The 27,856-nt window shown below is 40.8% G+C and overlaps 1 protein-coding gene across 1 annotated transcript; it reads left to right on the forward strand.

Moving 5' to 3' along the window:
- The first annotated feature begins 338 nt into the window (after positions 1 to 338).
- On the forward strand, positions 339 to 27,851 carry DHX16 (DEAH-box helicase 16). Its single transcript, XM_034421635.2, has 20 exons — positions 339 to 696; positions 3,535 to 3,806; positions 4,622 to 4,769; positions 6,162 to 6,218; positions 7,921 to 8,175; positions 9,132 to 9,356; positions 10,826 to 11,014; positions 12,284 to 12,394; positions 13,405 to 13,520; positions 14,531 to 14,741; positions 16,161 to 16,259; positions 16,353 to 16,505; positions 19,163 to 19,303; positions 20,491 to 20,653; positions 20,877 to 20,995; positions 22,873 to 22,940; positions 23,561 to 23,723; positions 24,826 to 24,987; positions 26,102 to 26,275; positions 27,600 to 27,851. The coding sequence occupies exons 1-20, from the start codon at positions 493 to 495 to the stop codon at positions 27,726 to 27,728; spliced, it is 3,159 nt and encodes a 1,052-aa protein (XP_034277526.1). The 5' UTR covers positions 339 to 492; the 3' UTR covers positions 27,729 to 27,851.
- The last annotated feature ends 5 nt before the right edge of the window (positions 27,852 to 27,856 follow it).

The following is a 27,856-nucleotide window of genomic DNA, read 5'->3' on the forward strand; positions in this document are numbered from 1 at the left end:
TATCATCCTTGACCATTTGTCACACTGATTGGGGATGATGGGAATTGCAGCCCGAGGAGGGTTAGGAAACAGTTTAGATCAGAGGTATTCAAACCTGGCAGCTTTAAGACTTGTGGACTTCAACTCCCAGAATTCTCTAGCTATGCTATGCTGGCTGGAGAATTCTGGGAGTTGAAGTCCACAAGTCTTAAAGCTGCCAAGTTTGGGGACCCCTGGTTTATATAGTTTTAATTGGAAGCCTCCCTGGGCTACTGGACTTCCACTCCCATAGTTCCATTATAGAGACCAACAAACTCGAGAGCAACGTACGTAATCCTACTTTAAAAAAAAAACCCGTCGCTTTAAGATGACGAAACTTTCGCCTTTCTGAGCTTGCTGATTGGCTCCCAGCAGCACGAGCCAGGAAATACTATCACGCAGGTCGAAAAGGCAGGGGGGGGGGTAAGGGGGAAAACAACGAGATTTGGGTGGCGGGTTCAGCATCCCGCTGCAATGGCGGGAGACTTGGAGCGCTGGGTCTCGAACCAGCTCCATACCCTTCTGGGGCTGAGCGAGCGCCATGTCGTTGCTTTCATGGTGGGCCTGGCCCAGCGGAGCCGGACTCCGGAGGACTTGCTCGATCGCTTGGAGGAGACCGAGACGCTGCGGATGACCGAGCCCAGCGCGCGCACCTTCGCCCAGCAGCTCTGGGAGCGGGTGAGACGGCTTGGCAGTTGAGCGCGCGACCCTCTTCGAACACCGGGACTGGGAGGATATGTGTGTGTGCGCGTGCTGTGAGAGGCGGGGCTAATCCAGAGGCAGGGCTATCGAAAAAGGGGTGAGAAATAGCAAGTGCTCTATGGCAGGGGTCTCCAATCTTGGCAACTTGAAGACTGGAGGACTTCAACTCCCAGAATTCCCCAGCCAGCATTGCTGGCTGAGGAATTCTGGGAGTTGAAGTCCTCCAGGCTTAAAGTCGCCAAGGTTGGAGATCCCTGCATGGAGGCAAAAAAGTAATAATATCCAAATCGGTATTAACATTTTACACAATAGACGTAAGCTTTCCTCTGAGTGTTCAAGACCTTTTCCTCAGACAAAATAGGAGTGGAAGAGAGAGTGGTATACCAGATTATATCTCAGGGGACATGATGGAGAGCCCCCAGATGTGCATATGGGGATCTTAACTGGTGCTGAGAGACGCGAAGCTGCAATAAGGATCGTCTTTTAAAACTGCTAAGAAGACAAAACAAAGGAATGGTTGTTTCCTGGGGTTTTTTTTGTTTGTTTTTGAATGTGTTGAAACAAATTCTCTTTAGCTTTGTGGGCTAAAAGCTTTTTATCTAACGTAAGGGATCCCAAACTAGTTGGTCCTGGATTTTTTATTTTTATTTTTTGAGTTTGAAAGCTTGCAACTGTTCAATGACCATCAAAACCACCCGTCATATGGAACACGATGATTATACAATCGTATAGAATAGATGGTATCCCTCTTCCCTCCCCTTTCCTATTTTCTTCTTTGAGCATGACTTTCAAATTGTAGATCCGTTTTTCACTGATTGTGCATGGATCACTTGACACCTTTTCCACGGAGTATCAGAACAAAGAAGCTTTAAAGAGCAGTAATTATAGCTAACGATAAGGAGCAAGAATGTGAAAGTACTGTATTTGATTACTTGAATCCACTTATTAAATTCTGTAGAGAGTAAGGAAGATGACCTTTAGAGATATACAGACTCAGTTGTCTAGGCATTGTTGGTGGATACTCCCTAATTCATTGAATTTTAAGAAGGAGGAGGTGATACAATTCCATTCAAATCTTTACTGTCAGAGTACAACATGTATACAATGAGATTGGCTGAGCCTCCCTTCATGCACCCCCCTAACACAATACAACTCACAGTGAAAGAAAAAAAAATCCCTAGCCCATTGAATCCTACTAACAAACAGTCCTATTGCACCATGTGAACTTATTGCATGTCGCGCCTGCAAGTCAATCGTACTATATTGTTGTAGTTATTTTTCATTCAGGAGTCTGACAACCCACGGATAAAAACTGTTCTTCAGCCTGTTTGTGCAGCTGCCTATGCTTCTATATCTTCTTCCAGTTGATAGAAGAATAAAGAAGGGCTGACCAGGGTGTGAGTCATCTCTGAGGATTTTCCTCATTCTTCCAAGGCAACGAGCCCTAGTGATGTCGTCTAGTGGTGTCAGGGGACAGCCCATGAGATGTTTTGTGCTGTGCTCACCACCCTCTAATGTCTTTCTATCCGCGGCTGTCAAGCCAGCATACGACACCATAATGCAATGAGTGAGGATGCTTTCATTTGTGGACCGGTAAAAGGAGGTCATCAGTTGTTGTTCCACTTTATTATTTCGCAAGCCCCTAAGGAAGTGGAGTCTCTGTTGGGCCTTTCTGGCCACCTGGGTCGTATTGATTTTCCAGGTGAGATCTTCGCTGAGATAGACTCCCAGCAATTTAAAGGAGGAAACTCTCTCCACACAGCCCCCCTCGATGTAAAGTGGGGCAGGTTTCTCTCTCTTCTTCCGGAAGTCTAACCCCGTCTCCTTTGTCTTGCTGATGTTCAGGTGCAGGTTGTTTTTTAAGCACCATGTCAATAGTTTTTGAACCTCCCCCCTGTACGCGGTTTCAACTCCACCTGTAATAAGACCCAATACGGTGGTATCATCTGCGAACTTAATGATCACAGTGAATGGATCAGACAATACAAAATCATGTGTGTACAGTGAATATAGGTAGGGACTGAGCACACAGCCCTATGGGGAGCCAGTGCTAAGCTTCAGCACTGCAACACAATCATAGTTGGCAAGTTTTTGTTAGTGTAGCCCATCTAAATAAAGAATTTTGTTTGTGTGGTCCACATAGTGTGACTGATACATACCTTGAAAATTATGAAATCTTAACCAGGAAATGCACTGATTGGATGGACGCAAACTGATAGCTATCATCGTGGAGCTGATGGGAGTTGAAAGTCAAAATTTCAGAAGGGCACCAACATCACTTTTTCCTGACTTCAAACTAGGAGTAGTTCTCCAGCTGGAAATGGAATTTATTATTTTTTTTTCCTGCCAAAACTGATTCTTCTTTGGTGTTCCTGCTCTATAGTAAGGATGGTTGCACCAGATTCCATTAATTTTTCTTTCTTTAGAAATTCAATAAGAAATAAATGGCAGTGTGAAAATAATATATAGCATTTGGTGATTTTGAGTTTTCAAGTATTTTGCATGAATTGCCTAGTGGTAATCTCTAGAATATCTCATCAAGTTGCCAACAATAAATGGAGGGTGAAGACCTCATAATGCACCCGGTTAATGAAATCTTGGCAGAAGTAAGATGTGAATGTTCCTTTATTCAATATTTTACTCAAAATTAATTCAATATTAGCAAAAGACTTGGGAAAATTGGGAAAGCCGTGTGTCTTCTAGGCTGGTGTTAAGGAATAAGAGCTACATTCTCAAAAGGTTTATGTTGGGTATATGTGTAGAAATTATAATGTTTTGAGTTCTAACTGATTTGTCCACTTTCCCCAATGGTAGGTTCCACACCAGGTGCCGCAGGAGCGTCCAGCCAGATTAGCTGAGCAACAGGCCTTAGCCCTGCAGGAAAAGAATCGTTCATACACTCTGTTGGAAGACAGTGATGATGAAGAAACCGGTAAAGCAACAGCAGCCCGAAACTCAAAGCGTCATCACCCCTCACAAGGTCCTGAGGGCAAGCAACGGAAACGGCACAAACACCTGAGGCAGCGCAAGGAAGAAGAGGAAGACAAAGACTCTGATGAGAAGCCTAGTGAAGAGGACACGGGACGGTGAGCATCCATCTCTTGCAAAAAGCAGAGTTGTGAGAAAAATAAGGAAAGCCACAGACATTCCTTAACACAAATAAGACCAAGGAGCTTATAGTGGACGATAGAAGGAATAGATCAGACATCCAGCCCTTGCTTATCAATGGAGACCGAATGGAGCACGTGGCCAGTTTTAAGTTTCTGGGTGTTATCATAAAAGAGGACCTGACTTGAGGCGCTCACATTGCAGCTCCAGTCAAAAGGGCCCAGCAGAGATTATACTACCTGAGACTTCTCAGGAAACAACAACAATGAAAAACTGCTGGTGACCTTCTACCGCTGCACCATAGAGAGTATTTTAACTTACTGCATCTGTGTATGGTTTGCCAATTGCACAGTGGCAGATGGGACAGCACTCCAGAGGGTCAATGTCATTGTCCAGAGGATCATTGGTTGCCCTTTCCCCTCTTTGGAAGAGCTTTATAGCTCCGGCTGCCTTAAGAAAGTTCAAAACGTTCTTAAAGATCCATCTCATCCTGGGCACCCTTTTTTTGAACTATTACCATCTGGCAGACAGTACAAGACAATAAAAACAAGGACAAATAGGCTGAAAAACAACTTCTATCCCAGGGCAATAACCATATTGAATTCTACGGTATAGTGCAATATTGGGTTTTCAATTTCAATTATATAGAATGTGAAGGATGTATATTTGTGTTTTTATTTTTATAGCTATAATGTACACTGAAGACAGCATTTAATTTTGTTGTACTATGTGCAATGACAATGAAATAAACTGAACTAAACTAAACTAAACATTCTTGCTTTTCTTGGCCTAGGATTCCAGAGGAAGATTCAGAGGATGAATGGGACCGGAGTGAACGAGAGCGGCTGCAGGACTTGGAAGAACGTGATGCTTTTGCAGAACGTGTAAAACGCAAGGACAAAGAGAAGACTCGCAATATCCTCGAGCGATCAGACAAGAAGGTGTGGTCTCGGCCTTTGGATTTTGCTTTCGTTATGGCGGAAGCCCTTCTTGGTTGCATTTGTCCTAACTGTTCTGTCCATTCTTTTCTTATATCACCCATTTTTGCATTAGCATTTCACCTGGGGCTGGAAAATTTAGCTAAAAATTGGATATTGGAGAGCTATAAGCACATGCAAATATATACATACACACATATACCTGCCTATCATGAATATTACTGAATATATACATGATGATTCTGTTCAGGCATAAACAAGATGCAGGTTTTTTAAAATATAACACTGCTTTTTTTTAGCCATTCTAGCCAAAAGGCAGACTTGAAAGATATGTAGATAATGTTTGGTAAAAGTGGAAAACCTAAAAAGATTCCTGAATATGTTTTTTGGAACAGGAATCAGACATAGTTCTCTTAAGTGTCTTTGTAGGCATCCTTTCCACTTTCTGAGGAAAGCGAGAATAGGGAGCTAAGGAAACGTGCAAAATTACTGAACTGTGATAATTTGCAGAAGTTTCAGAACTTTGTATACAACTTACGGTTTTGATTTATTTTTAAACCATGGTATAGTCCTTATTCAACATTGTGCAAGACTAATGGCTAACATTTTAATGCTGATTCATTGAGATATGGAATCTTTTATTTCAGTCCTGCTTTGCAAGGCCTTCATTCCCAATATGGAAACATGTGACTGACTCCTTTTCAATCACTTTCAAATCTCTGCTATGCCAGCTCCAGAGTTCTCATGTTTTGGCCTTTGGTGGTATTTTCTTCCTCTTCTCATACCTGAAAAATATACCTAATACTTATATTATTTAGAAGAGGAAGTTCCACTTTCTTGCTGAGATTATTCCCAACTTTTCTGTAAGTCTCTGATAACTGCTTTGTTGCATGTCTAAATCTGTAGTCCTAAAAATACAGGTAGTCCTTGATATATACCCCAATTGGGCCCAAAATTTCTGTTGCTAAGTGAAATTGTTAGGTTAATTTTGCCCCATTTTACGACATTTCTTGCTACAGTTGTTAAGTGAATCACTGCAGTTGTTAAATTAGGAACATGGTTGTTAAGCGAATCTGGCTTTCCAATTGACTTTGCTTGTCAGAAGGTCACAAAAGGTGATCACATGACTCCAGGACACTGCAACTGTCATAAATACTAGTCAGTTGCGAAATGTCCAAATTTTGATCACATGATCATGAGGATGCTGCAACGGTTGTGTGAAAAACGGTCATACGTTACTTTTTTCAGTGCTGTTATAACTGAACAGTCACTAAATGAACTGTTATAAGTTGAGGACTACCTGTATTGCATCCAACATTTGTTAGCAAGGATTTTTGGAACTGCTGTGTTTTGAGTTATTATTGTATATTTGTTTCCTGATTACGTCGAGGTTAGGCATATGAAGAAGCTCAAAAGCGTTTAAAGATGGTAGAAGAGGACAAGAAATTCATGGTAAGAGCTTGATTTTATCATTGTGTTTAACATAAAGAATAATTTGACAGTGAACAATAATGAGGTATTGACAGAATGTGGGAGAGTATAAAAGAGATACAGGAAAAAAGTGGACCAAGTTGAGTGATATACTCCTGATCAACAAGTCTGGTCTTTAAGCAAAGGAAACAGGTTTTTTTTTAAAAAAATGTATCTTTTTTGGCAAGCCAACAAGACAATAATGAAAATAAGTTACAAGAAAATGTTATTAAATTTTTTCCATGTTATAAACTTTTAGTTCTATTAATTTATTTATGGCCAAAAAGCCCAACTAGCAAATTAGAAATGCAGTCTAAAATGTGACATTACGTATACCAGTTTAAAAAGTAAAACTCATTGGTATGGTGTTCAAAAACCTAGTTTTTATGGCCATAGTCTGGCTATTGCCTCTGTAGTTTTAGGATTTTCAGATGCGAGTAAAATGTTAACATACTCAGAAGACTCTCTTCCTGTTTTTGAATTTAGAATAAGCCAGATAATATCCTGCAGAAGACTCATAAAATTCACAACACAATGAAATATGATCCACTGTGTCAAAATCAATATCATTACGGGGCAAAATCTTTAAGAGATCAAGATTTTTTTTTAAAAAAATATCATTTTGAAAAGGCTATTTTGTGCTTACTTAAATATAAACTATTAAGATATTTATCGAGCTGTAAATTGTAATTTTTAAAAAAGTTACAGGTGAACACAGAATTTTGACTTTGGCCATTAATTACTATATTGAATTATCACATAATCTTTGTTTTATACAATAAAATATTGATGCCATACCCGATGGAAAATAATCAGGATCAGTGCCCATCTGACTGATCTTTGGGTCACCTTATCAATCATATATCTGCAAAAGATTCATTTTGGGATTTCCTGAAGCAATCTTTGTTTGAAAAATGTATAATCATTTTTAAATGATATATAATCATGCTTAGCCAAGCCTGCATTTTCAATGGGTATTCTTTACAAAACAATTCAATTCTTTATTGGCCAAGTGTGATTGGACATACAAGGAATTTGTCTTTGGTGCATATGCTCTCAGTGTACATAAAAAGAAAAGATACATTTGTTTAAAATTTCACCAGTAATTCGGCTATGTTATTATCTGCTAATGTAATCCAACTTGGAGCTGCATATAAAATTTGAGATGTAATTTTTGCATTAAAAGAGCCTTGATAGTACAGTGGTCTAAGCACCCTGTTATTAACACAGCTGCCTGCAATTACTGCTGGTTCGAATCTCTCCAAGGCTCAAGGTTGACTCAGCCTTCCATCCTTTCTAAGGTAGGTGAAATGAAGACCCAGTTTGTAGGGGCAATAAGCTGACTTTGTATTAATATACAAAAGTATGAAGGCTATTGCTTAATGCATTGTAAGCCGCCCTGAGTCTCCGGAGAAGGGCGGCATATAAATCAAATTTAAAAAAAAACAAAAAAAAAAACCTGTACCACTGCAGGATCAATCCAGCCTCTTGAATAAAAATCATAACCACCGTAGTAGATTTTGCTTTCAGAAGAATTGCCTTGCAATGACGTTGCCAGGATAGAGCACAATTAAATAAAATGCCCAAATAACGCATGAAAATCGGCCTTCAACATTTCTTTTAAAAACAAAATCATTCAGACTTGTCACAAGGATAAAAACTCTTTTCTCTTCCTATACGTCAGATTCCAGAACTACGTAAGAAATCCCGTTGGGAGTATTTAGCCAAACGGGAAAAGGATAAAATGGAAGACCTGGAAGCAGAAATAGCAGATGAGGAGTACCTCTTCTCTGAGCAAGAACTATCAGCCCTTGAGCAGCAGGAGCTGGAGTACAAACGCAAAGTGCGCGACTTGGCCAAACAGTACAAACAGGCTGGAGAGCAGGAGAAGATGGAGAAGCACAATCGGTACTACATGCCTGAGGAGAGCCGCAGTAAGGTAAGGGTGGTGATGTGTGGCAAAGTTTGGAGCCAGGGATGGGTGAGATGAGTGGTGGACTGAAGAAAGGACATAAAATATTGTTTTCAGGTTATCCCGGTGGTCTCCCGTTAAAAGTTTACAATAATCAGGGCTAGGAAAGAACTCTACCTAAGATAACCTGCAGGTAACCAGGAGCCAACCTGTGTGGGGCTAAATTGCATCTAGATGCCTAGCAAGCACACAGGTTGCTTCACTTGGAATCAACTCAACAAACTGAACATGGAAGAGCAAATGTTTGGTCAATTCTGGTTTTTGTCTTCACAAGTATCCACCAGGACAAATGGGGGACTCATAACAATCCTTATCAGTCCCATTATCTGAAATACTTGGTTAGCAGCAGCTTGTATTTCTTACAATGTTTATTGCTATTGTTTTATCATTTTTCTGGACTTTTTCGAAACCGAAAATTTGCCTATAATATTAAGAGAAGCTTCTCTGTCTTTCTGCTTGTTGTTTTATTTTTTGACCTGATCTATTGCCAAATTTCATCTTAACCATTTTATATAACATTAAAAACAAAAATAAGATGTTTATTATAATGAAACAAAAGAAAAATGGTCCCCCAGAACATAAAGGCCAATTCTTCTCTAAATATTTCTATTTGCTTTTATTTCTGCCACATCAGATTAAGTCTCTGTGTCTGAACCCAAGCACTGAGATTTAGGCCTATTGCTTGCTGTCTGTTTCGCGGGATTCTGGTTCTTGGGTCAGTAGACAGAATGTATAAAAAGACAATGGAGTTGTAATGCTTCCTGAAATTACATGCACTTGGGGATATAACTCAGTGTGTCTAACTGGCTGGAGTCAGTGTACAGTATACTTCTGAAGAAAATGTGCAAAAAAACTGTTGAACTGGAACCTTGGCTACTGAGCTGCTGAATGCACTGGTGATTCTCTTTGATTTTGTCCTGCAGAAGATTCCTGATCGTTATGAGGAGCCCCAGGCAGAGGATCACATGGCTCCAAGAGATGAGCAGCGGCGCTGGGAGGAAGACCACATTGGGGCAGCTGCTCTGCGTTTTGGGGCCCGGGATGCCAATCAGCGCCATCCTCGCAAAGACTATGAGTACGTGCTTGAGGAGGATGAGATGATCCAGTTTGTGAATGCTGTGCAAATGCGGGGCGCAAATCAGAACAAGGTGAGAAGGTGCAGGCTGGGAAATAAAGAAGATGAGACTCTGCAAACGCTAACCTAGTCAGGAACTCCTGGTGGAAATTCAAATCTTGTCTCCGAAAAATATCTATTTCTCCGGGATGTAAGGATCAATTTATTTCATTTATTTATTCAATTTCTATAGCTGCCCAACTCAACGAAGTGACTCTGGCCAGTTGATTAGAGCAGAGTTCCCCAACCTTTTCGGGTTGGTGGCCTGGAGCTGGGGGAGGGAGGAAAGTGGGAATGATTCTGTGGGAGGAGCAAGGGCATGTGTGTGTGCATGCGTGCACACAGGCATCTGCAACATTCACGGTGACACACAAGTGGGGCTTTGATGAGGCTCACGTGAGTGGGGCTGTATGCATGCAAGTAGAGATGCACGCACTGTCCAGCCACTCACACGGCCCAGTGGCAATTAGCTCTCAGCCCAGTAGTGGGCTAGGGCCCACAGGTTGGGGACTCCTGGATTAGAGATCTCACATCGACAAATTAAGTGTCTTAGAAACAAAAGCTGGGCAAATACCCTGTTTCCCCGGAAATAGGACCCAACCAGAAAATAAGCCCTAGCATGATTTTTCAGGATGCTTGTAATATAAGCCCTACCCACAAAATAAGTCCCAGTTAAGTTTGTCAGCCAGATGGATGCATTTAGTACCGTATTTTCCCCCCCAAAATAAGACCTAATGTGTCCTTTGGAGCAAAAATTAATATAAGACCTGGTCTTATTTTCGGGGAAACATGGTAGCTCTGCCTCAACAGGAGGAATACTAGAAAATGGGAATTTATTTCGATGAATCAGTGAAAGGAAGCTATTTATTAAATATTACAATATTCAGAACATAGATAAGGAATCTAGGATTTGACAGTAGCACAGAAGTAGAAATAGCAGATCTCGTAAGTGTGTTTGTTTTAGTTTTCCCCTCCCTCTTAAATCCCAGTGAGTCAGGGAGGAGCCATACTGAGTCTCTTCCTAATATTGTATCCTTTCCCAGGGCTCAAGGCAGGCTTCTGCCCTGGTTTGGTTTTGTAACAGCTTCTGAATATTTCCCTTAAGGCCACCACTCTCTGTATTAAACTGCTGCTTAAATATGGGTGACCATATTTAAGTCCGAAAGGAGAAGGGCGGTATAGAAATTTGAATAAAGTAAAGTAAGTAAAGTAAAGACCAAAGGAAACTCTCGTAGCTGAGTCAGACTTACTAGCTGAATATCTCTATAGAATCAATTAAGGGAATCAAATAGATTGTTTCTGGGTTGTTATCAAGCAGTATGAAGGATTGTGCCTGACAGCTTTGACAGGTAACCAATGGTAAACACCATTGATCTACGGTGCCTCCCACATTCTGCTTGCGGTATCAGTTTTGTCCAGGGATAAGAAATATAGAACCAAAAGGACTCCACCAGTTCTTGTTGATCCAGGGAAGCTTGTCTAATTCTGTTTCCTCATTGCCAGGAGGAGAAGCCGGAACTGTCCCAGGCTGAACTCAAGAAGTTGTCTATCCAGGAGGTGCGCCGCAGTCTTCCTATTTTCCCATACCGTGAAGACTTACTGGCTGCCATTGCTGAACATCAGATGCTCATTATTGAAGGGGAAACCGGTTCTGGCAAGACCACTCAAATCCCACAGTATTTGTATGAAGAGGTAACTCGATAGGGAAGGGGAGAATAATTGATTGCAGGAGTGAAGGAGATCCATGGTGAAGCTTACAGGAGGGAAATGCTGCTTCTTTGGTCCCTACTTCATGCTCGGGATTGGTGTTCTGAAAGCAACAGGGACCAATACCCGACTTGTGTAATCATAGACCTGCATACCATATTAGGATTCAGTTTACATTGCAATTTGGTTCTCCAGAAACTGAGCTGTGGTTGCCTTTGGCTGGACTTCAGCTGTCCTGTTCTCTATCTCTGCCCCAGTGCCTTTTTCTGGATAAAAAATACTGTGTGTGACCAACCATACGCTAAATAAATAAATAAATTTTTCTGGAAATCATGGTAGTCACTGGCCCATGGTTGCTCAGGGTTTGAACGGGGTATGTGGACACATATTATTTTGAGCTACAAACAAAACTCAAGGAGATTCCAGTTTTTAAAACATTTGGTCCATGAAGATTTTTCCCTAATTTCTGCCCTCCATTCCAAATGAAACTTAGGATTTTAAAACTGTTAAGATTGTAACAGTGGGGCAAGAATCAAGATGAAAAAATGCACATTTTTTTTAAAAAAACCACACACATCCCCTCAATTATTTTATAAGCTGCCCACTTGTTCAAGCTTTGGACAGTGTATATACAAGGAAATAAATAAAACAATAAGTTAACATTAAAAACGAAATTATGATTCACAGCCTTCGTGGCAAGCCAAAAACCCACTGAAAAACAATCCAGAACTTTAGAAGGGAAGATAGCATTTTCTACAGTGTCTGTGTTCTGATTTAACCACATTCTACAAAACCCACATTTTGCTGCCCACTCAAAACAAGTTGAGTATTTACATTTCCAAAGATGCCCTTGAAAAATGGTTTTTGATTTTAGGAATATTTAAAATGTGCATGTACTAAAACTTTTGAATTAATGCTTTGGGATGATTTACGCAGAAGAAACAAGTCTATTTTTCATACTTGACAAACCCCAGGTGTTCCATTGTGTGCATATTAGTATATCCATAAAGAATTGAGTGTGTAATCCAGTGACCGCAGCAGAAAGAAATTTTAGCACTTACACAAATAATTTTATGCACACCCATAAATTATTGAGTGCGGCTATGAACTGCTGAGTCCCAGCATGCATAGTATTTTAGCTCCTACATAAACCATTTTATGCACTTAACAGCTTTGGTATTGAGATCTTGAATCATGGAGATTCTCTCTCTCTCTCTCTCTCTCCCTCTCCCTCCCTCCCTCCCTCCTTAATAGGGTTACACCAAGAAAGGAATGAAGATTGGCTGTACTCAACCCAGGCGAGTTGCAGCTATGAGTGTTGCTGCCCGTGTTTCCCAGGAAATGAATGTCAAGCTTGGAAATGAAGTATGTTCTGAAGAGGGAGACGGGAAGGAACGAATTTGTGTAGTTTATATTACCAATCCTTTTAGGCAGTTTATAATCCCTGATCTAATTTTGGGATGGCCAGTAATTATTTTAATGGCAGCCTATATCGTTGGAGGAAAAGTTGGTTCTCTGGCATGAAAAGATTCACATTCAAATAGGGCATGCATTATTCACCTATAGAATTCGGTACCACAAAACGTGGTGATGGATACATTGAAAGACAGGTATATCAAGGGCTTTTAGTCTTGAGATTCTGTTTTATTTCTGGATTGGGGGTAGCATACCTCCAAATATTAGTTGTAGATGTACAGGGGTGGAGGAGGGATATAACTGGTTGGCTGATCCAACGGGGCTCCTTATAAATATAAGCATTATCCCAAACTTTCAGATAAAAGTCAATGTGTCCCTTGTTCACCCTCATTTGCCATGGACCTGAAGGCAGTGATGTGTTGGCCATCATAATACTCATTAGCCTCATAACAGTATCTATTTCTCGAGATAATACAAGCATTAATATTTCCTTGGAGAGGAGATTGTCTTCTGGTGACATCTTGGATATGTCTATATAGTTTTCTTAGCAACAGTATGGAAGTGGTTCACCACTGCCTGGTATGTGGTTCACCATTACCATGGTATGTGCTCAAAATTCAGATGCTTTGCGACTGGTTCATATTTATGACGGTTGCCATGTCCTGGGGTCATGTGATCACCATTTGCGATCTTCTCACAAGTCAATGAGCAAGCTAGATTCACTTAACAGCCATGTTACTAACTTAGCAACTGCAGTGATTCACTTAACAACTGTGGAAAGAAAGGTAAATTGGGGCAAAACTCTCTTGCTTGGTAACATAAATTTTGGGCTTGAATTGTGGTTGTAAGTTGGGGGATATTTATATTTTTTTGGAGGCTGCCTTAATTTGAATTAAATAGAATTCCTGGAGAAATGTTGCTTTGTGTGTAATAAAGACAGCTCTGTGCCCTTCCCACAGGTAGGGTACAGCATCCGTTTTGAAGATTGCACTTCAGAGCGGACAGTGTTGAAGTACATGACGGACGGGATGCTGCTCAGAGAATTTCTCACCGAACCTGACCTGAGCAGCTATAGGTGAGTAACAGCAGTGGACACTTGCACTAATGGCTTAATCATGGGGAATGCATGGATGTTGGTTTGTTTTCAGATAAATAGCTGAAGTAGCTTTCTGATAGCAAATTAAATTGCACTACTCAGATCAATTTTAGCTCAAATCTTGCCAACGTGACTAACTAGAAAAATAACTTTCCAAATTCCACAGAATACTGCTAAATTTTAAATTGCTCGCTGAATAAATTCTGCTGAGAATGAGTGAGCAAAACCATACCTATGCTAATGGTTTTTCAAACATAAATCTCAGCCCAGAGGTGTCCTTTTTGGATTTGCATGATAAGCTGGATCTAGGGCAATAAAGGATATTTCACGTGAGGGTCTGATTTTAAAATTGCTGCAAAGAGTGCAGTCCATTTTAGAGCTTGCTTTGGGATCATAGTTGGAAAGAAAGTCTCCGCAGTTCTGAGAGTGGTGTGCAGTGTGGGACCATAGCAGAGGTGGGTTTCAGCAGGTTCTGACCAGTTCTGGAGAACCGGTTGCAGAAATGTTGAGTAGTTCGGAGAACCGGTAGTAAAAATTCTGACTGGCCCCACCCTCATCTATTCTCTGCCTCCCAAGTCCCAGCTGATCGGGAGGAAATGGGAATTTTGCAGTAACCTTCCCCTGGAGGGGGGTGGGAATGGAGATTTTACAGTATCCTTCCTCTGCCATGCCCACCAAGCCATGCCACACCCACCAAGCCACACCCACAGAACCGGTAGTAAAAAATTTTGAAACCCCCCACTGGATCATAGTGATGATCATTTAATGAGTAAGCTATGGTTTTGAAAGATCTAGATTCAAGACTGATCTCTGCTGCAGATTCCTTAAAATTGCAGTCTTTGTAGTAGACTGTAAATTGTAGTCTTCCTACCTTAGTAAAAAAAAAAGCGAACACTGGCCTGATTTTAAACAGACCTAAGATCCCTTGCAAATGAGTAGAAATATTTCATGAGTATCCAGCACCACACCCTTTCTGGCTTGCTTTCTAGCGTCATCCTCATCGATGAGGCTCATGAACGCACGCTGCACACCGACATCCTGTTTGGTTTAATCAAGGACATTGCTCGTTTCCGGCCTGAGTTGAAGGTGCTGATTGCTAGTGCCACCCTGGACACCGAGCGCTTTTCCACCTTCTTTGACGATGCTCCCATCTTCCGCATCCCAGGGCGCCGTTTTCCTGTTGACATTTATTACACTAAGGTTAGCAAGCACAAAGTGTTTTATGTTTGTAAATGTGTAAAGGGCTGAGGAAACAGAGAGGCAAAGTCATCAACCTGGAGGTGGCTGGAAGGAGAGCATGTAAGATTTCTAGAATGCCAATTCCTACGTCCAAACTTGAATTTATATGCTCGGAAGTTGAAGCTGTAGATTGTACCTATCTTCATTTTATAGCCGTTGTGTGCTGCCACGTCACAGGCTTTCTTCTCATAACTGGATTTCATTGTATTCAACTTTCCTAACTTGGATTATCTTTTGTACAGTCATTTATTTCCTACAGGTAGTCCTTGACTTACAACCACAATTGGGACTAGAATTTTTCCGATACCCTTGCCCTATAACAAGTCTTTCTAGTTTCACAAAATGAGAGCAAAAGGAGAAAATCGCCTATAGAAGAAGCATATCTAATCCAGAGCAGAAAAACTGAGTGAGGAACAAGGACAAACAATAGTAGAAGCCATTAAAGGAGATGAAGTTGTGTTTATTTAACTCAAGAAGAGTGACGGGTAATCCTCAGTCATCTTGCTGCTCTACTGTCCCTGCCATCCTCAGTTGATCTTCGCCATCTTCCTCCTCCCACTGCTGCGAGGTCTGCCTGACATGCTGCATGGCTTTCCAAAGCCATGTCTGGCCTTGCCCCAATCCTACGCAACCTTGTCCAAATTGCATGCAGGCTTCTTGCAAGGCTTTGGAAAGTTTCAAAGCCTCACGTGAAGGCCACACGTGATTTGGAGAATGCTGCACACAGCCTTGAGAAGAAAGCCTGACGCAACCAACAACCGGTCAGGCATACCTCATCAGCAGTGGGAGGAAGAAGGACCAGGTCAGGTATGCCTCATCAGCAGTGGGAGGAAGAAGATGGCGAAGGTCAGCTGGGGATGGCAGAGGAGTGCAGGGTGAGGCAGCGGAGTGCAGGGCACCAAAAGGACAGAGATGCAAAGGGAGATAGTTGCGGAGAGTTGAGGTGCCTCTGTGGGCAGCCCACTAAGCACTCAAATGTTGATCACATGCGGTTATAGCAATAGCAATAACACTTAGACTTATATATCGCTTCACAGTGCTTTTATAGCCCTCTCTAAGCAGTTTACAGAGTCAGCCTATTGCCCTCAACAATCTGGGTCCTCATTTTACCCACCTTGGAAGGATGGAAGGCTGAGTCAACCTTGAGTCTGGTGAGATTCGAACTGCCAAATTGTAGTCAGCTGGCAGTCAGCAGAAGTAGCCTGCAGTACTGCACTCTTAAGCACTGCCCCACCAAGGCTCACATGCTGTAACTTTGGGGATTAGGTGTAACTGTCATTTGTTCATCACTGCCATAACTTTGAATGGTTGCTAAACAAATGGTCACTAACTGAGGACTACCTGTAGTGTGATTGTCCTCCCTCTGCCTCTTCCCTCTAGGCACCAGAGGCTGATTATCTGGAAGCCTGTGTGGTATCGGTGCTGCAGATTCATGTTACTCAGCCCCGAGGGGACATCCTTGTGTTTCTTACGGGCCAGGTAAGCTCTTGTGTGTTTTCTCCTAATTAACTGCCATTACTTATCAGTATTGTAGTATAATAAACAGAGCTTAACTTCCATTTTTATTGGCAGGAAGAAATTGAAGCCTGCTGTGAGATGTTACAAGATCGTTGCCGGCGCTTGGGCTCCAAAATTGCAGAACTTGTGGTCCTTCCAATATATGCTAATCTGCCCTCCGACATGCAAGCCAAGATCTTTGAACCTACCCCACCAGGGGCCCGGAAGGTAAAAGCTGGTTGTATAAAGCAGGAAAGGAAGGTCTGGCTATTTGGGGTCAACCTGTGCAGCTTTCATTATTTAGAGCGGGGATCTCCAAACTTAGCAGCTTTAAGACTTCAACTCCCAGAATTCCCCAGCCAGCATGTTGCCCAATTTGGAGACCCCTGATTTAGAGAGTTGCATTTGAGATGTTTGGAAAAGGAGAGAGTGGAGAATTTTGGCCCAAGCGTTGCATTTGGGGAGATGTGGTTTCAGACATCAGTTGTTTAGTATTCTATTTTGTCGCTTGAAGGGAATCAATATTGTGAGGACCTCTTTTTGGTACTCATGTGCTGTAGATAGTTGAAAGGAGATGAACATTAGGGGTGTGCACAAAAGAGAAGAGGTTTTGCTTTGAGAATGAGATAAAACAGCCAGGTTGGCAGTGTTAAAAGAACAATTTCTGAATTCTTCAAGTGTTGTATGTTCTATTTACTGAAGAGTTCAAGTATTTCACTGTAGAGGCAATAGGAACACAAAACAAATATCTTTGTATGGTCGAATAATGTCTGTTGACTGCTATCTAGTTCTCTACCTACAGGAGAAAAATAGGATTTTTTTTTAAAAAAAAAATTGAAGTGAAGTCTTTTAAAGCCTGCTGTTAACCCAAGTCTTCCTATACCAGCTATCGCAGAAGCTCAACAAAGAGCAATACTGTACATAGCATTCAATAGAGACCACAAAAACAATAACAGAAAAAAAATATATCTCTAGTTCTTGGCTTGAAACTACTCTCTCTTCATATTGTCTATGAATAGTGCTCATTTCTGTATTTGCAGCCTGCCAGGAATACTCAATAAGGAAACACATTGTTTGTGCAATTAACATGTAGAAAATTCAGCATCAACAGAACGTTTACAACACAGAAATAAAAGCAACATTGAATATGTATTTTACAACCTGCAGCCTGAAAGCTCAACAGCATTATTAACAATGCTTATGTAATGTACGCAATGCATAATGTATTTTCATGTCCCTGTTGGCTGCCTACCAACAAAAGAAAGCACAACATATGCACAACTCTTGCACAAAATATAACCTCTAACCTCCCTAGAGGAAAGGAGTTTTGACAGAACCATACATTCATCTACCAGGCAGGAAAATTACAGCAGTACTGACATTTGACATTAGCCTTCCCAAATTGCCTTTGAATATAGGTGCAACATCTTGTCTGACTCGGATAGATCAGTGATTGCCTTCCAGCAATAGCAACATTTGCTTCATGTATGTATGTAAGCAACTTTCCCCTAAACCTCCCCTCTTCTTCTTTCATCTCGTCTCAAGTCAGTAATACAGGGATGTAATTGACCTAATAAACTATACCAGGGGTCCTCAAAAGTTTTAAACGGGGGGCCAATTCACGGTCCCTCAGACTATTGGGCAGTCGGACCAGCTGGATGGGCGTGGCTAGGTGGTCATGTGACTGGGTGGTCATGGCTAGGTGGTCATGTGACTGGGTGGGCGTGGCCAATTTAGCAGTCTATTAAACAATACACGCAAATTAATCTTTAAATTGTTATGCTTCTGGGTATGGAAAGCAGGTTAGTGAAGGGATGTGGCTGCCTTGTGGGGGGGGGGTGAGGGACTTCTATTTGTTTGTGTGTGTGTGTCACTCTCTCTCCCTCCCTCCCCCCCAAAGGCTGGGGACGCTAAAAATGGGGCCGTTTTTTGCCTCCTCAGCTTCCAGAACAACTCTGCCACCCAAAAAGGGACCCATTTTTGGCCCCCTGGGGCCTCTATGTGTCCCGTTTTTGGCCTACTTAGCCTCCAGAAGGCAGGTAGGTGGGGTGATGTGGGTGGGGCAGCCTTGTGGTCCTGCGTTGGCTGTAGTTTGAGGACCCCTGCACTATACTGACTGTCCTGGATTTAAAGGGAGGGGAGAAAATCAGAAAGTCAATCACAGCATGAAAGAAAAGGACTCAAGACAATTAGATTTTTCACCTCCATAGTAAAGATATTTGAAGCTGTTTTACCAAGACATACAGAATGCCATTTCTCCATATAGCATTTTTTATTTGTATTAGCTGATTCTTGGGCAGAGATCTTTCAGAGACTTGTTTCATAGAATGTTTTTAATGAAGAAATCAGGATTACAGCTGGACCTCCTTCATTAATCAGTGTTGTGTTCTACATTTTATTGATTTATTTGAATAGTCCATTTGAATCATGGTGACTTAAAACAATGTAAAAATAATCTGAAAACATCCATGGTTTAAAAAAAAAAAGGCATGCACTATATAAATAAGCTACAAGAAGAGATATGTTACAGCAAATAAATTAGCTAAGATAATCACATTCCAGGTAGCAGATAGGCCCTCCCCCAAGGCCCAACAGAAGAGTAGGGTCTTTGCTACCTTCCAGAAGACCATCATCAAGTTTCTGGAATAGCGTTTCTCAACCTTGGCAGCTTGAAGATGTGTGGACTTCAACTCCCAGAATTCCCCAGCCTTCAAGCTGCCATAGTTAAAACATCTTGTTCCAGGGTGTCGATGCCATGACTGAAAAATACTAACTTCTGTTTTGAGCCCCTTCATCTCATGGAACTAGGGTACTATAATTTATGACATTTATAGTATAAGTAGGTGCCTTACACAATCAGTTATGAGTATCTCTTCTCTCCTCAGGTTGTTGTGGCCACAAACATAGCAGAGACATCACTGACCATAGATGGCATTATTTACGTGATTGACCCTGGGTTTTGCAAACAGAAGAGTTATAACGCTCGCACGGGCATGGAGTCACTTATTGTTACCCCCTGTTCTCGGGTATCTGCTTTCAGTATTTTACTTCCCCATTCTCTTCCCCATCCAATCTATCACATTTGCTGAACTTGAATGTCTTCAAAGTTATCTGAAGCTTTAATCTGGTTCTCTTATTCGTGTTGGTGCTAATTTGCTTGCAGGAAGTAATTTGTTAAGAATGTAGTTAACCTGGAAACTGTTAATAAAAACCACAGAACAATGAAAAATCATCAGGGATTTATTATCTGTGATTCTGTAAAGCTATGAAGTTGTGTAGAAATCACTTTTGTAATATAACACATCCATGTAATGGTATTCACCAACCCACCAATGGTGAAGCTCTAACCCTGCAGGGGCCTTAAGAAAAATACTAGTTAGAAAGTGTGCATAACATATTACTGTAGATCAAAGCAAGGGGTAGTTGGGCAAAGATTGTTACGAGAGTATTATGGTGTCAAATAAATTCTCTTATTGAGTCCTGTGATAATGGAACCATTAATCAAAAACCATCAGAGCATCTTTTCTAATTGCAGTCTCTGAATGTTGAGGAAAATTGGGATTTTCTGAAATATAGGTTTTGGAAATATACTTTATTCCTTCGGGACATTATAATATTACTAAGCACTTTTAGAAATTTGTAGCGGTGGTCTACTGTGTAGATTTTAACAGGCTTAGTTTATGTCAATCCAAATAAATTCTGAGCAGTTTACATTTCTCTCATATGTAAATGTTAAAATAACAAAAAATAAACAAGTCAGAATATATGTAATTAAATCTAGATGAACAATTATTATTATCTTAATTTCGCTGCAGTGAAGATAAATGGTGAGAGAAAGATATTTATTGCCATTTAGGCTGTGAAATTTAAGATTGTCTTAGTTGGGGAACCCAAAGGTGCTTTTTTGAAGAGGCAACTGAACTTTCTGGTTTTTCTTTGAAGATGTTTCGCTTCTCATACATTCTTCAGCTCTGAGCTGAAGAAGCTTCTTGGATGAGAAGCAAAACGTCTTCAAAGAAACACCAGAAAGTCCAGTTGCCTCTTCAAAAAAGCACCTTTAGGACAACCATGACCTGGATGATTGAGAATTTCCATAGACACTTAGTTGGGGAACTACTTATTTTTCTCCTACATTCACTCTGGAATCTGATGAAATAACTGTTGCAGTTCTCACTGATCTCAGTAAAAACACACACTTCGTATTCTCCATCAGGCTTCTGCCAACCAAAGAGCAGGCCGGGCAGGCCGTGTGGCTGCAGGGAAGTGCTTCCGTCTCTACACAGCCTGGGCGTACAAAAATGAGATGGAGGAAACCACGGTGCCAGAAATTCAGAGAACCAACCTTGGCAATGTAGTGCTTCTTCTCAAAAGCTTAGGTGTGTATTTTGGGTAGTAAAATATGGGGATTTCATGCTCCATCCTAGAATATATTTACAAAGATTTCCCACAATGGAAGTTGGATCATTTTTAAGGGTTAAATTTCAGTAGATGCATCTTCTTATGATGGAAGATGGAAATATCTAGGCTCAAGGTCTTGTAGATACTAGAAAACTTGTATATGCAATACTTAGCCAGGTTGTATTTCTTCTCTTTCTTCAGGCATCAATGATTTGATTCACTTTGACTTCATGGATCCACCACCCCACGAGACTCTAGTATTGGCGTTGGAGCAGCTGTATGCCTTGGGGGCCCTCAACCATCTTGGTGAACTCACCAAGGTATGATTTCTTATTCAAAGCTATTTTGTCAGGGCAGGATGCATATTTTGAAAGGAGAGAGATTGTCTATCAGTGGGAGTGAAGTTAGAAGTTGGAAAAGAGACTGAAGCTTCAAATTTGTATTCAAATTCAACTATACTTTCTAGTTACTCCTTAGTTTAGGTTCCATGGATACAAATTATTTTCATTGTGTTCTTCAAGGATAGCATAAAAGAGGACTTGTCATTATCACATCAACAATAACATGAAAGATTTCTGTTCAACTTGATTTGAGCACTAAAGTGTTCTACTTTAAGTAGGTGGGCCTGAATCAAGATTACTTTTGTGCTACAAAATAAACAAAGATGGATGGATGGATGGATGGATGGATGGATGGATGGATGGTTGTATCTCAGCTCAGTGTACAGTTATTATGAGGATAAAAGACCAAGGATATATGAAGCTTTGAGAAATTTGGAAGGAGGTACCTAGTTGCAGAGAGAGGAAACAGAAGTGAAATGAAGAATGGCAGATATTTGAATGTTTTGTATCTGCTTGTCCCTTTCTATTCTTAAGAAAAGGGAGGCCTGCTGGGATGGCTAGTGATCAGAACAAGTGTCACAGATGTCTTTTAAGTTGTTGCACGCATGACTTCAAAATATTTGGCCATATACTTGGATCAGAAATACCGTATTTTCCGGCGTATAAGACGACTTTTTAACGCATGAAAATCTTCTCAAAAGTTGGGGGTCATCTTATACACCAGGTGTCGTTCTCCTGTAACTAGGCAGACCAGCCTGAAAGACTCTGACGAGCCTTAAATAGCTCTGGCGATCCAAGCTCTGACGATCTGCTAATCCGGCAACTCAGGTGGGATCGCCAGAGCCATGTAAAAGGAAAAAACTTTTCTCCTTTCACATGGTTCTGGCGATCCAAGCTCTGACGATCTGCTAATCAGGCAACTCAGCTGGGATCGCCAGAGCCATGTAGAAGGAAACAACTTTTCTCCTTTCACATGGCTCTGGCGATCCAAGCTCTGACGATCTGCTAATCAGGCAACTCAGCTGGGATCGCCAGAGCCATGGAGAAGGAAAAAAGTTTTCCCCCTCCAGCTTGCCTACCTTAGCTGCTAGTCACAACGCTTGCCTTGCTTCACTTGCCTGAATCCATTCCATCAGCAAGCAACTCCCTGCCTGCAATCAAGCAGGCAGGGAGTTGTGGACTTCAACTCCCAGAATTCCTCAGCCAGCAAAACAAAGCTGGCTGAGGAATTCTGGGAGTTGAAGTCTACAAGTCTTAAAGTTGCCAAGGTTGGAGACCCCTGTTCTATTGGGTAAGTTTTTTTCCCCTTTGGGATCTTTAAAAAAATAGTTAATTGGGGTTTTTTTTAGTTGTTCTTTTTTAGACCTAGCCATTTAAAGTTTAGGAAGTTTTAAATTTAGCTTTCATATAAAAATAAAATAAAATAAAATAATATTTGTGCAGCTTTCTGAGATTTAGTGTGTTTTTGTAGTGTTTCACTCTAACTACACAAACACACAAAATCTCACAAAGCTGTATGTGGAATTTTGTGTGTGTAAAGTGTGAAAGTTGTTTTTTTGGGCTTTTTGTGGCTGTGTGAGGTTCCTGCTTGTTGCAGGGGCCATTTTGGGTCTAGCACGGCTGCTTTTACATTGTGGGTGAGCCAGTTGATGTTTTTTTATTTTTATTTGGTGTGCGTTGGAAGAGGGGTAGTCTTATACGGCGAGTATAGCCCAAACCCTATATTTTAACAGGAAAATTCGGGGGTCGTCTTATACGCCCAGTCGTCTTATACGCCAGAAAATACGGTAGTGTTTTGACTTGTGGGAGGTTTTTGTCCTTTAATTGAATTTATTAACTCTGTATCTTGTATTTAGTTGGGCCGGAAGATGGCAGAATTGCCAGTTGATCCCATGCTCTCGAAGATGATTCTAGCTTCTGAACAGTGAGTCCTTATCTGCTTTTTCTGCTTTTTTTTTTTTTCTTAATATGTTTGGCCTTATTCACATTTTTTCAGGAATCACAAGTGCAGCATACTGTATCCATCTCCTGTTTCTTAGTTCAGTCCCTAATTCTCTACTACATTCTTGCCAGAAAATTCCAACATATTTTGAACAACAGTGATTATGTTATTACGAAAATCCTATAGATCTAGAGTATTTCTAAAATTTAATAAATTATAAGCATAAAAACATTCTTGATTAAGTGTGGATAGAATTAAAATAAATTATTATGATTAAAAATGCTTCCAATTCTTGAGTAAAATTTTAAATATTTTATATTCTTTTCAAGAGTCCACCTTACACGCTTGATATTAATTATAAATTGACGTGTTTCTAAAGTTTCATTTGTTTAAAAGCTCTGATTTAAACTGTGACTTTAAATAATATTTTTTGTTTAGCTTTTCATCAATTGATTGTTAATGTATGTCTCCTCCTTTCAATCTGTCTGTTCCCATTTTTCTTCTGAAGTTTTCCGATTGCTTTTATTGCTGTTCTTCAGTTTGACTTTGTTTCTACCACAGTAAAACCCAACATTACTCTTTCTTTACTGGAAATTCCCCAGATACAAGTGCTCAGAGCAAATCCTGACCATTGCTGCTATGCTTTCAGTCAACAATGCCATTTTTTACCGTCCTAAGGACAAAGTGGTTCATGCTGACAATGCCCGCATGAATTTCTTCCTGCCTGGTGGAGACCATCTGGTTCTTCTCAATGTTTATACTCAGGTGAGGATGAAATGTCAAGGCTACTAGCCTGGCATCCTGCAGATTTTTAGAATTGCAATTCTTAGAATTCCCAGTAGAAAAGAATATTTCATATCCTGGATAGTAGAGGTGGGATTAGCATATGGAAGAGAGGAAGAAATAACTCTAATCTTTGATGAAAATTTCATTAGATGATTTTTTAAATCCCAACCAGCCTTGCATTTATTGTAGAGTGGTATATCAAAGGTCCCTTTATTTATTTATTTTTTAAAAAAGAGGATACAACAACCTAATCAAGGAATTACCAAGGAGAAAACCACCCCACCATCAAAATTGGCAGGGCAAGTTGCTGTATAAACAAGGAACAAACCCCACTCCTTTCTAGAACAGATGATGTTATGTAGTTAGGAAATATATTCTTTTCTATTGAATACTTTTTATTGCAGAGGTCATTCAGAAGAATGATAATTAATGGTTGCTTCTTCTCTGTGTGTTTTAATAGCAGTTCTAGGATATTAGTGCGGGATTTTCCAGAGCTCATACTGCATCAGGTTCTATTCTCAAGAGATACAAAATGAGCGTTTTCTGGGACTGAGGACAGTAGCTAGTACAGAAAGGTTATTAATAGTAGAGAACATGTGGGACCTGATGTGGTGATTAGGGTTAGGGATAGTTTGAAAGTTTGAAAGTTTATTAGATTTCTATACCGCCCTTCTCCCAGGGGACTCAGGGCGGTGTACAGCCATATTAAAACACATAAATTTATAAAATTTAAAACCAATTAAAATCAAATATATAAAATTTGGCCCTACCTAGTGGGTGGGGGAGGCCCGGTGTAGGGCCTACACTAGGCCTTCCCCACCCAAGGCACTCCATGTTCCACTTAACAACCTGTGTATACATTAACAATCACATTGGGAGAGCAGGGTGGGGGTTGTGAAGTGATATGCTTCACTTAATGTCTGTTATGACTTCCGACTGTAATAGGCTAGCTCCATTACGGTCATAAATCAAGGACTACTTGTACTCCATACTGTATAGTCAAGTCACTGAGAATATGGCATTCCTCACTTGAAATCCCAGCAAGCCTTTGATCTCTATTATTCCTCCCCTTCTCTCTTAGTGGGTAGAAAGCGGTTACTCCATGCAATGGTGCTATGAGAATTTCATCCAGTTTCGTTCTATGAGGAGAGCTCGAGATGTACGAGAACAGCTGGAAGGGTTGATGGAACGCATTGAGGTGGATATTACTTCCACTGAAGGGGACTACGTTCCTATCCGCAAGGTAAAAGCACCCTGCACCTATTATTTTCTTCTGCTCTGGATTTGTTCCTTTAGACAAGTGTATATGTATTTGGCATATCCACCTAATTTAGAAACCTTCATAATGATAATCACATTGTCAACCCTGAAGCAGTATTGGGTTTCAAAACCCTTCGCTACTGGTTTGTTTGTGAGCGAGCGCGCGTAACGCTTCTGCTCATGCGAAGAAGCATCTGGTGGGCAGAGCCTCCTGCCGCTGCCGCTACTGGTTCGCCCGATCCAGAGCAACCCACCACTGCCCTGAAGTGAACTTGGCTGGGGCCATCTTTGAGGCTTCAGGGTTGCTACTAGATGGGAGGGGGAGGGAAATAGCAGGGGTGTGGTAGTCAAAATAAGAAGTTTTCCTGTGGGAACTAAGGTCATTCCAATAGGTGGCTGGGAGAGGAGGAGCGAAGTAACCAAGCAACTGGCCAGCACCTCGATTGGACCATGTGACTGATGACTTGGGGAAGGAGGGAAACTCTCTCTTTTAATTGGGTGAAAACTGCAGGAACTTCAGAGTCGGTTTACACCAGTTGTGCCAATATGATGTATCTAATAAAATTGTCCTTTGAGGGTTCTACCTGCCTCGGAGTTCTGCTTCCTATGGGGGCATTATTTGGAACGCTGACACACATTTTTTTTAAATAAGAGCCAGTGATTTCTAAATTTGCAGAAGGTACTTTTTAATGTTTATTTATTGATATTTTTTTAACTCTGCTTTTCATCCATTATTTAATCTACAGTCTATAAAAATAACTTATTTTGTGTTATTTAAATTACAATACAATGAGTTATATCCAGATTTAGAGTAGAACCTTTGAAACTGAAAGTTGGTAGTGACTAATTTAAGCTCATTTGGTTTCAACACATTGACTCATAGTTTGACGTCTGAATCCAACTTAATGTATTAATCATGGTTTATTGAACAAATCATACTAACCTGGTGGATTATAAGCCATATTGGATGGATTTGCAGAAGATGCTAAGCAAAAATGAAGACCATTTATGATTTAACAGTCTGCAACTTCAGCCATCGATACCATTTCTTTCATATGCCTGCCTCACATTTGGCCCTTCCTGCTCTGTTTCTATAGGCTGTAACAGCTGGTTTTTTTTATCACACTGCCCGGCTAACCCGCAGCGGTTACAAAACGGTCAAGCATCAGCAGACAGTGTATATCCATCCCAACAGCTCCTTGTTTGAAGAGCAGCCCCGCTGGATCATTTATCATGAACTGGTCTTCACCACTAAGGAATTCATGAGACAGGTGAGTTAAAACACCTGCATGCACTTCCGAACCTTCTGAAGAAAAAGTTTCTCCTCAGAGATAAAATATTATCTGTGCTCAAAGGAAAACTGATGTGTGAATATAGCAGGTGCTTTAAGTCAAATAAAAATGTTGCCTTTAAGCATTAGAAAATATCCATTATTGACAATTGAAATAAAGGAGGAGACAAATTCTTTGCTTGTGAATTTGTAGCGTTTTATTGTAGGCTTCCTACTGAAGTGTCAAACAAGAGGTTTGTGTAATATGGAATTAATTTGCTCTCTTGTCTTTTCAGTGGATTTAGTTCTCTGTTCCATTCTAGCCTAACTCAATATTTTATATACAAGTCACTTCACGTTGTTGTTGCTGCAACGGTAAAGACAGAGGTGACGTCTCATTGGCGGATTAAATGATTAAAAGAGATGGAGGAGAGATTCAATAATCGGGTATTAGTGGGATTTTTGTGGAACAGCGGTTCTGGATTTCCTTTACAGCCAGTTCAGTTACCCTTATTCTTACATCCGATGCATCGCACTGGATCACCTTTCCATGATCCTTTGACCTTGCTGATATGCAGGTCAAACCGGGCCCCATCCACATCAGCCCATCCCGCTCATTCAAACAGGGAAGGTATGCTAAAACCCTATCAGTCAAAGAATGTAGGCTGGCAGGAGCTAGGAAGAGGGCTTTCTCTGCCGCTGCCCCTGCATTGTGAAAGGCCCCAATAATTTGACCTTCCGCAAAGGGGTCAAAACTTGGCTGTGCAGCCTTATGTGGGGAACACAAAGGCCCACACAACAATGGAGGTGGCCAGCCCTATGAGAACTCCCCCCTTCACCTGTATTAACAACTAATAACTCCCCATCTTGGAATTCTTCACCCTTGGAAACTTTTATAATGTTGTTTTTATAATTATAAAATTTTTAATCCCAAATTATTCTGATTTTAATGTTTAATTTTATTGATACTCCATACCGCCCAGAGCCCTTTTTCAAGAGAGATGGACAGTTAAGAAATATGAAATGTTTATCATTCATCCACCCACCAACCTCTCTCATCTATTGCTCTCATCTATATCTACATCTATCTGTCCATCCATCTCTATCATATATATATATCTCCCTCTCCCTCTATCATCTACCTACCTATCATATAATCTGTCTGTCCGTCCGTCCATCCATCCATCCATCCATCCATCCATCCATCCATCCATCCATCCATCTATCTATCTATCTATCTATCTATCTAATCTAAATATGTCTGTATCCAAGAGACAGTGCTGAAATCAGGAGCCTAGCTAGAGCTGCTTTTGTGTTTTCTGTAGGTGATTGAAATTGACAGTACGTGGCTGCTGGAAGTGGCCCCTCACTACTACAAGGCCAAAGAACTGGAAGATGCCTCCACCAAGAAACTGCCCAAGAAAATGGGGAAGACGCGAGAAGAGCTGGGATAAAAGAAGAACTTGCCTTCAGTTCTGACTATTCTGGTGCTCAATAGCACCTTTGGACACTTTTTTGTAGAGCTGTACAGTTTTGCTGTTACTCAGAGGCATAAAATAAACCCTTTTTTAAAATAAGTTCC

This window comes from Pantherophis guttatus, chromosome 2, assembly GCF_059756535.1.
Source record: "Pantherophis guttatus breed Tessera chromosome 2, ASM5975653v1, whole genome shotgun sequence".
NCBI classification, from domain to species: Eukaryota; Metazoa; Chordata; class Lepidosauria; order Squamata; family Colubridae; genus Pantherophis; species Pantherophis guttatus.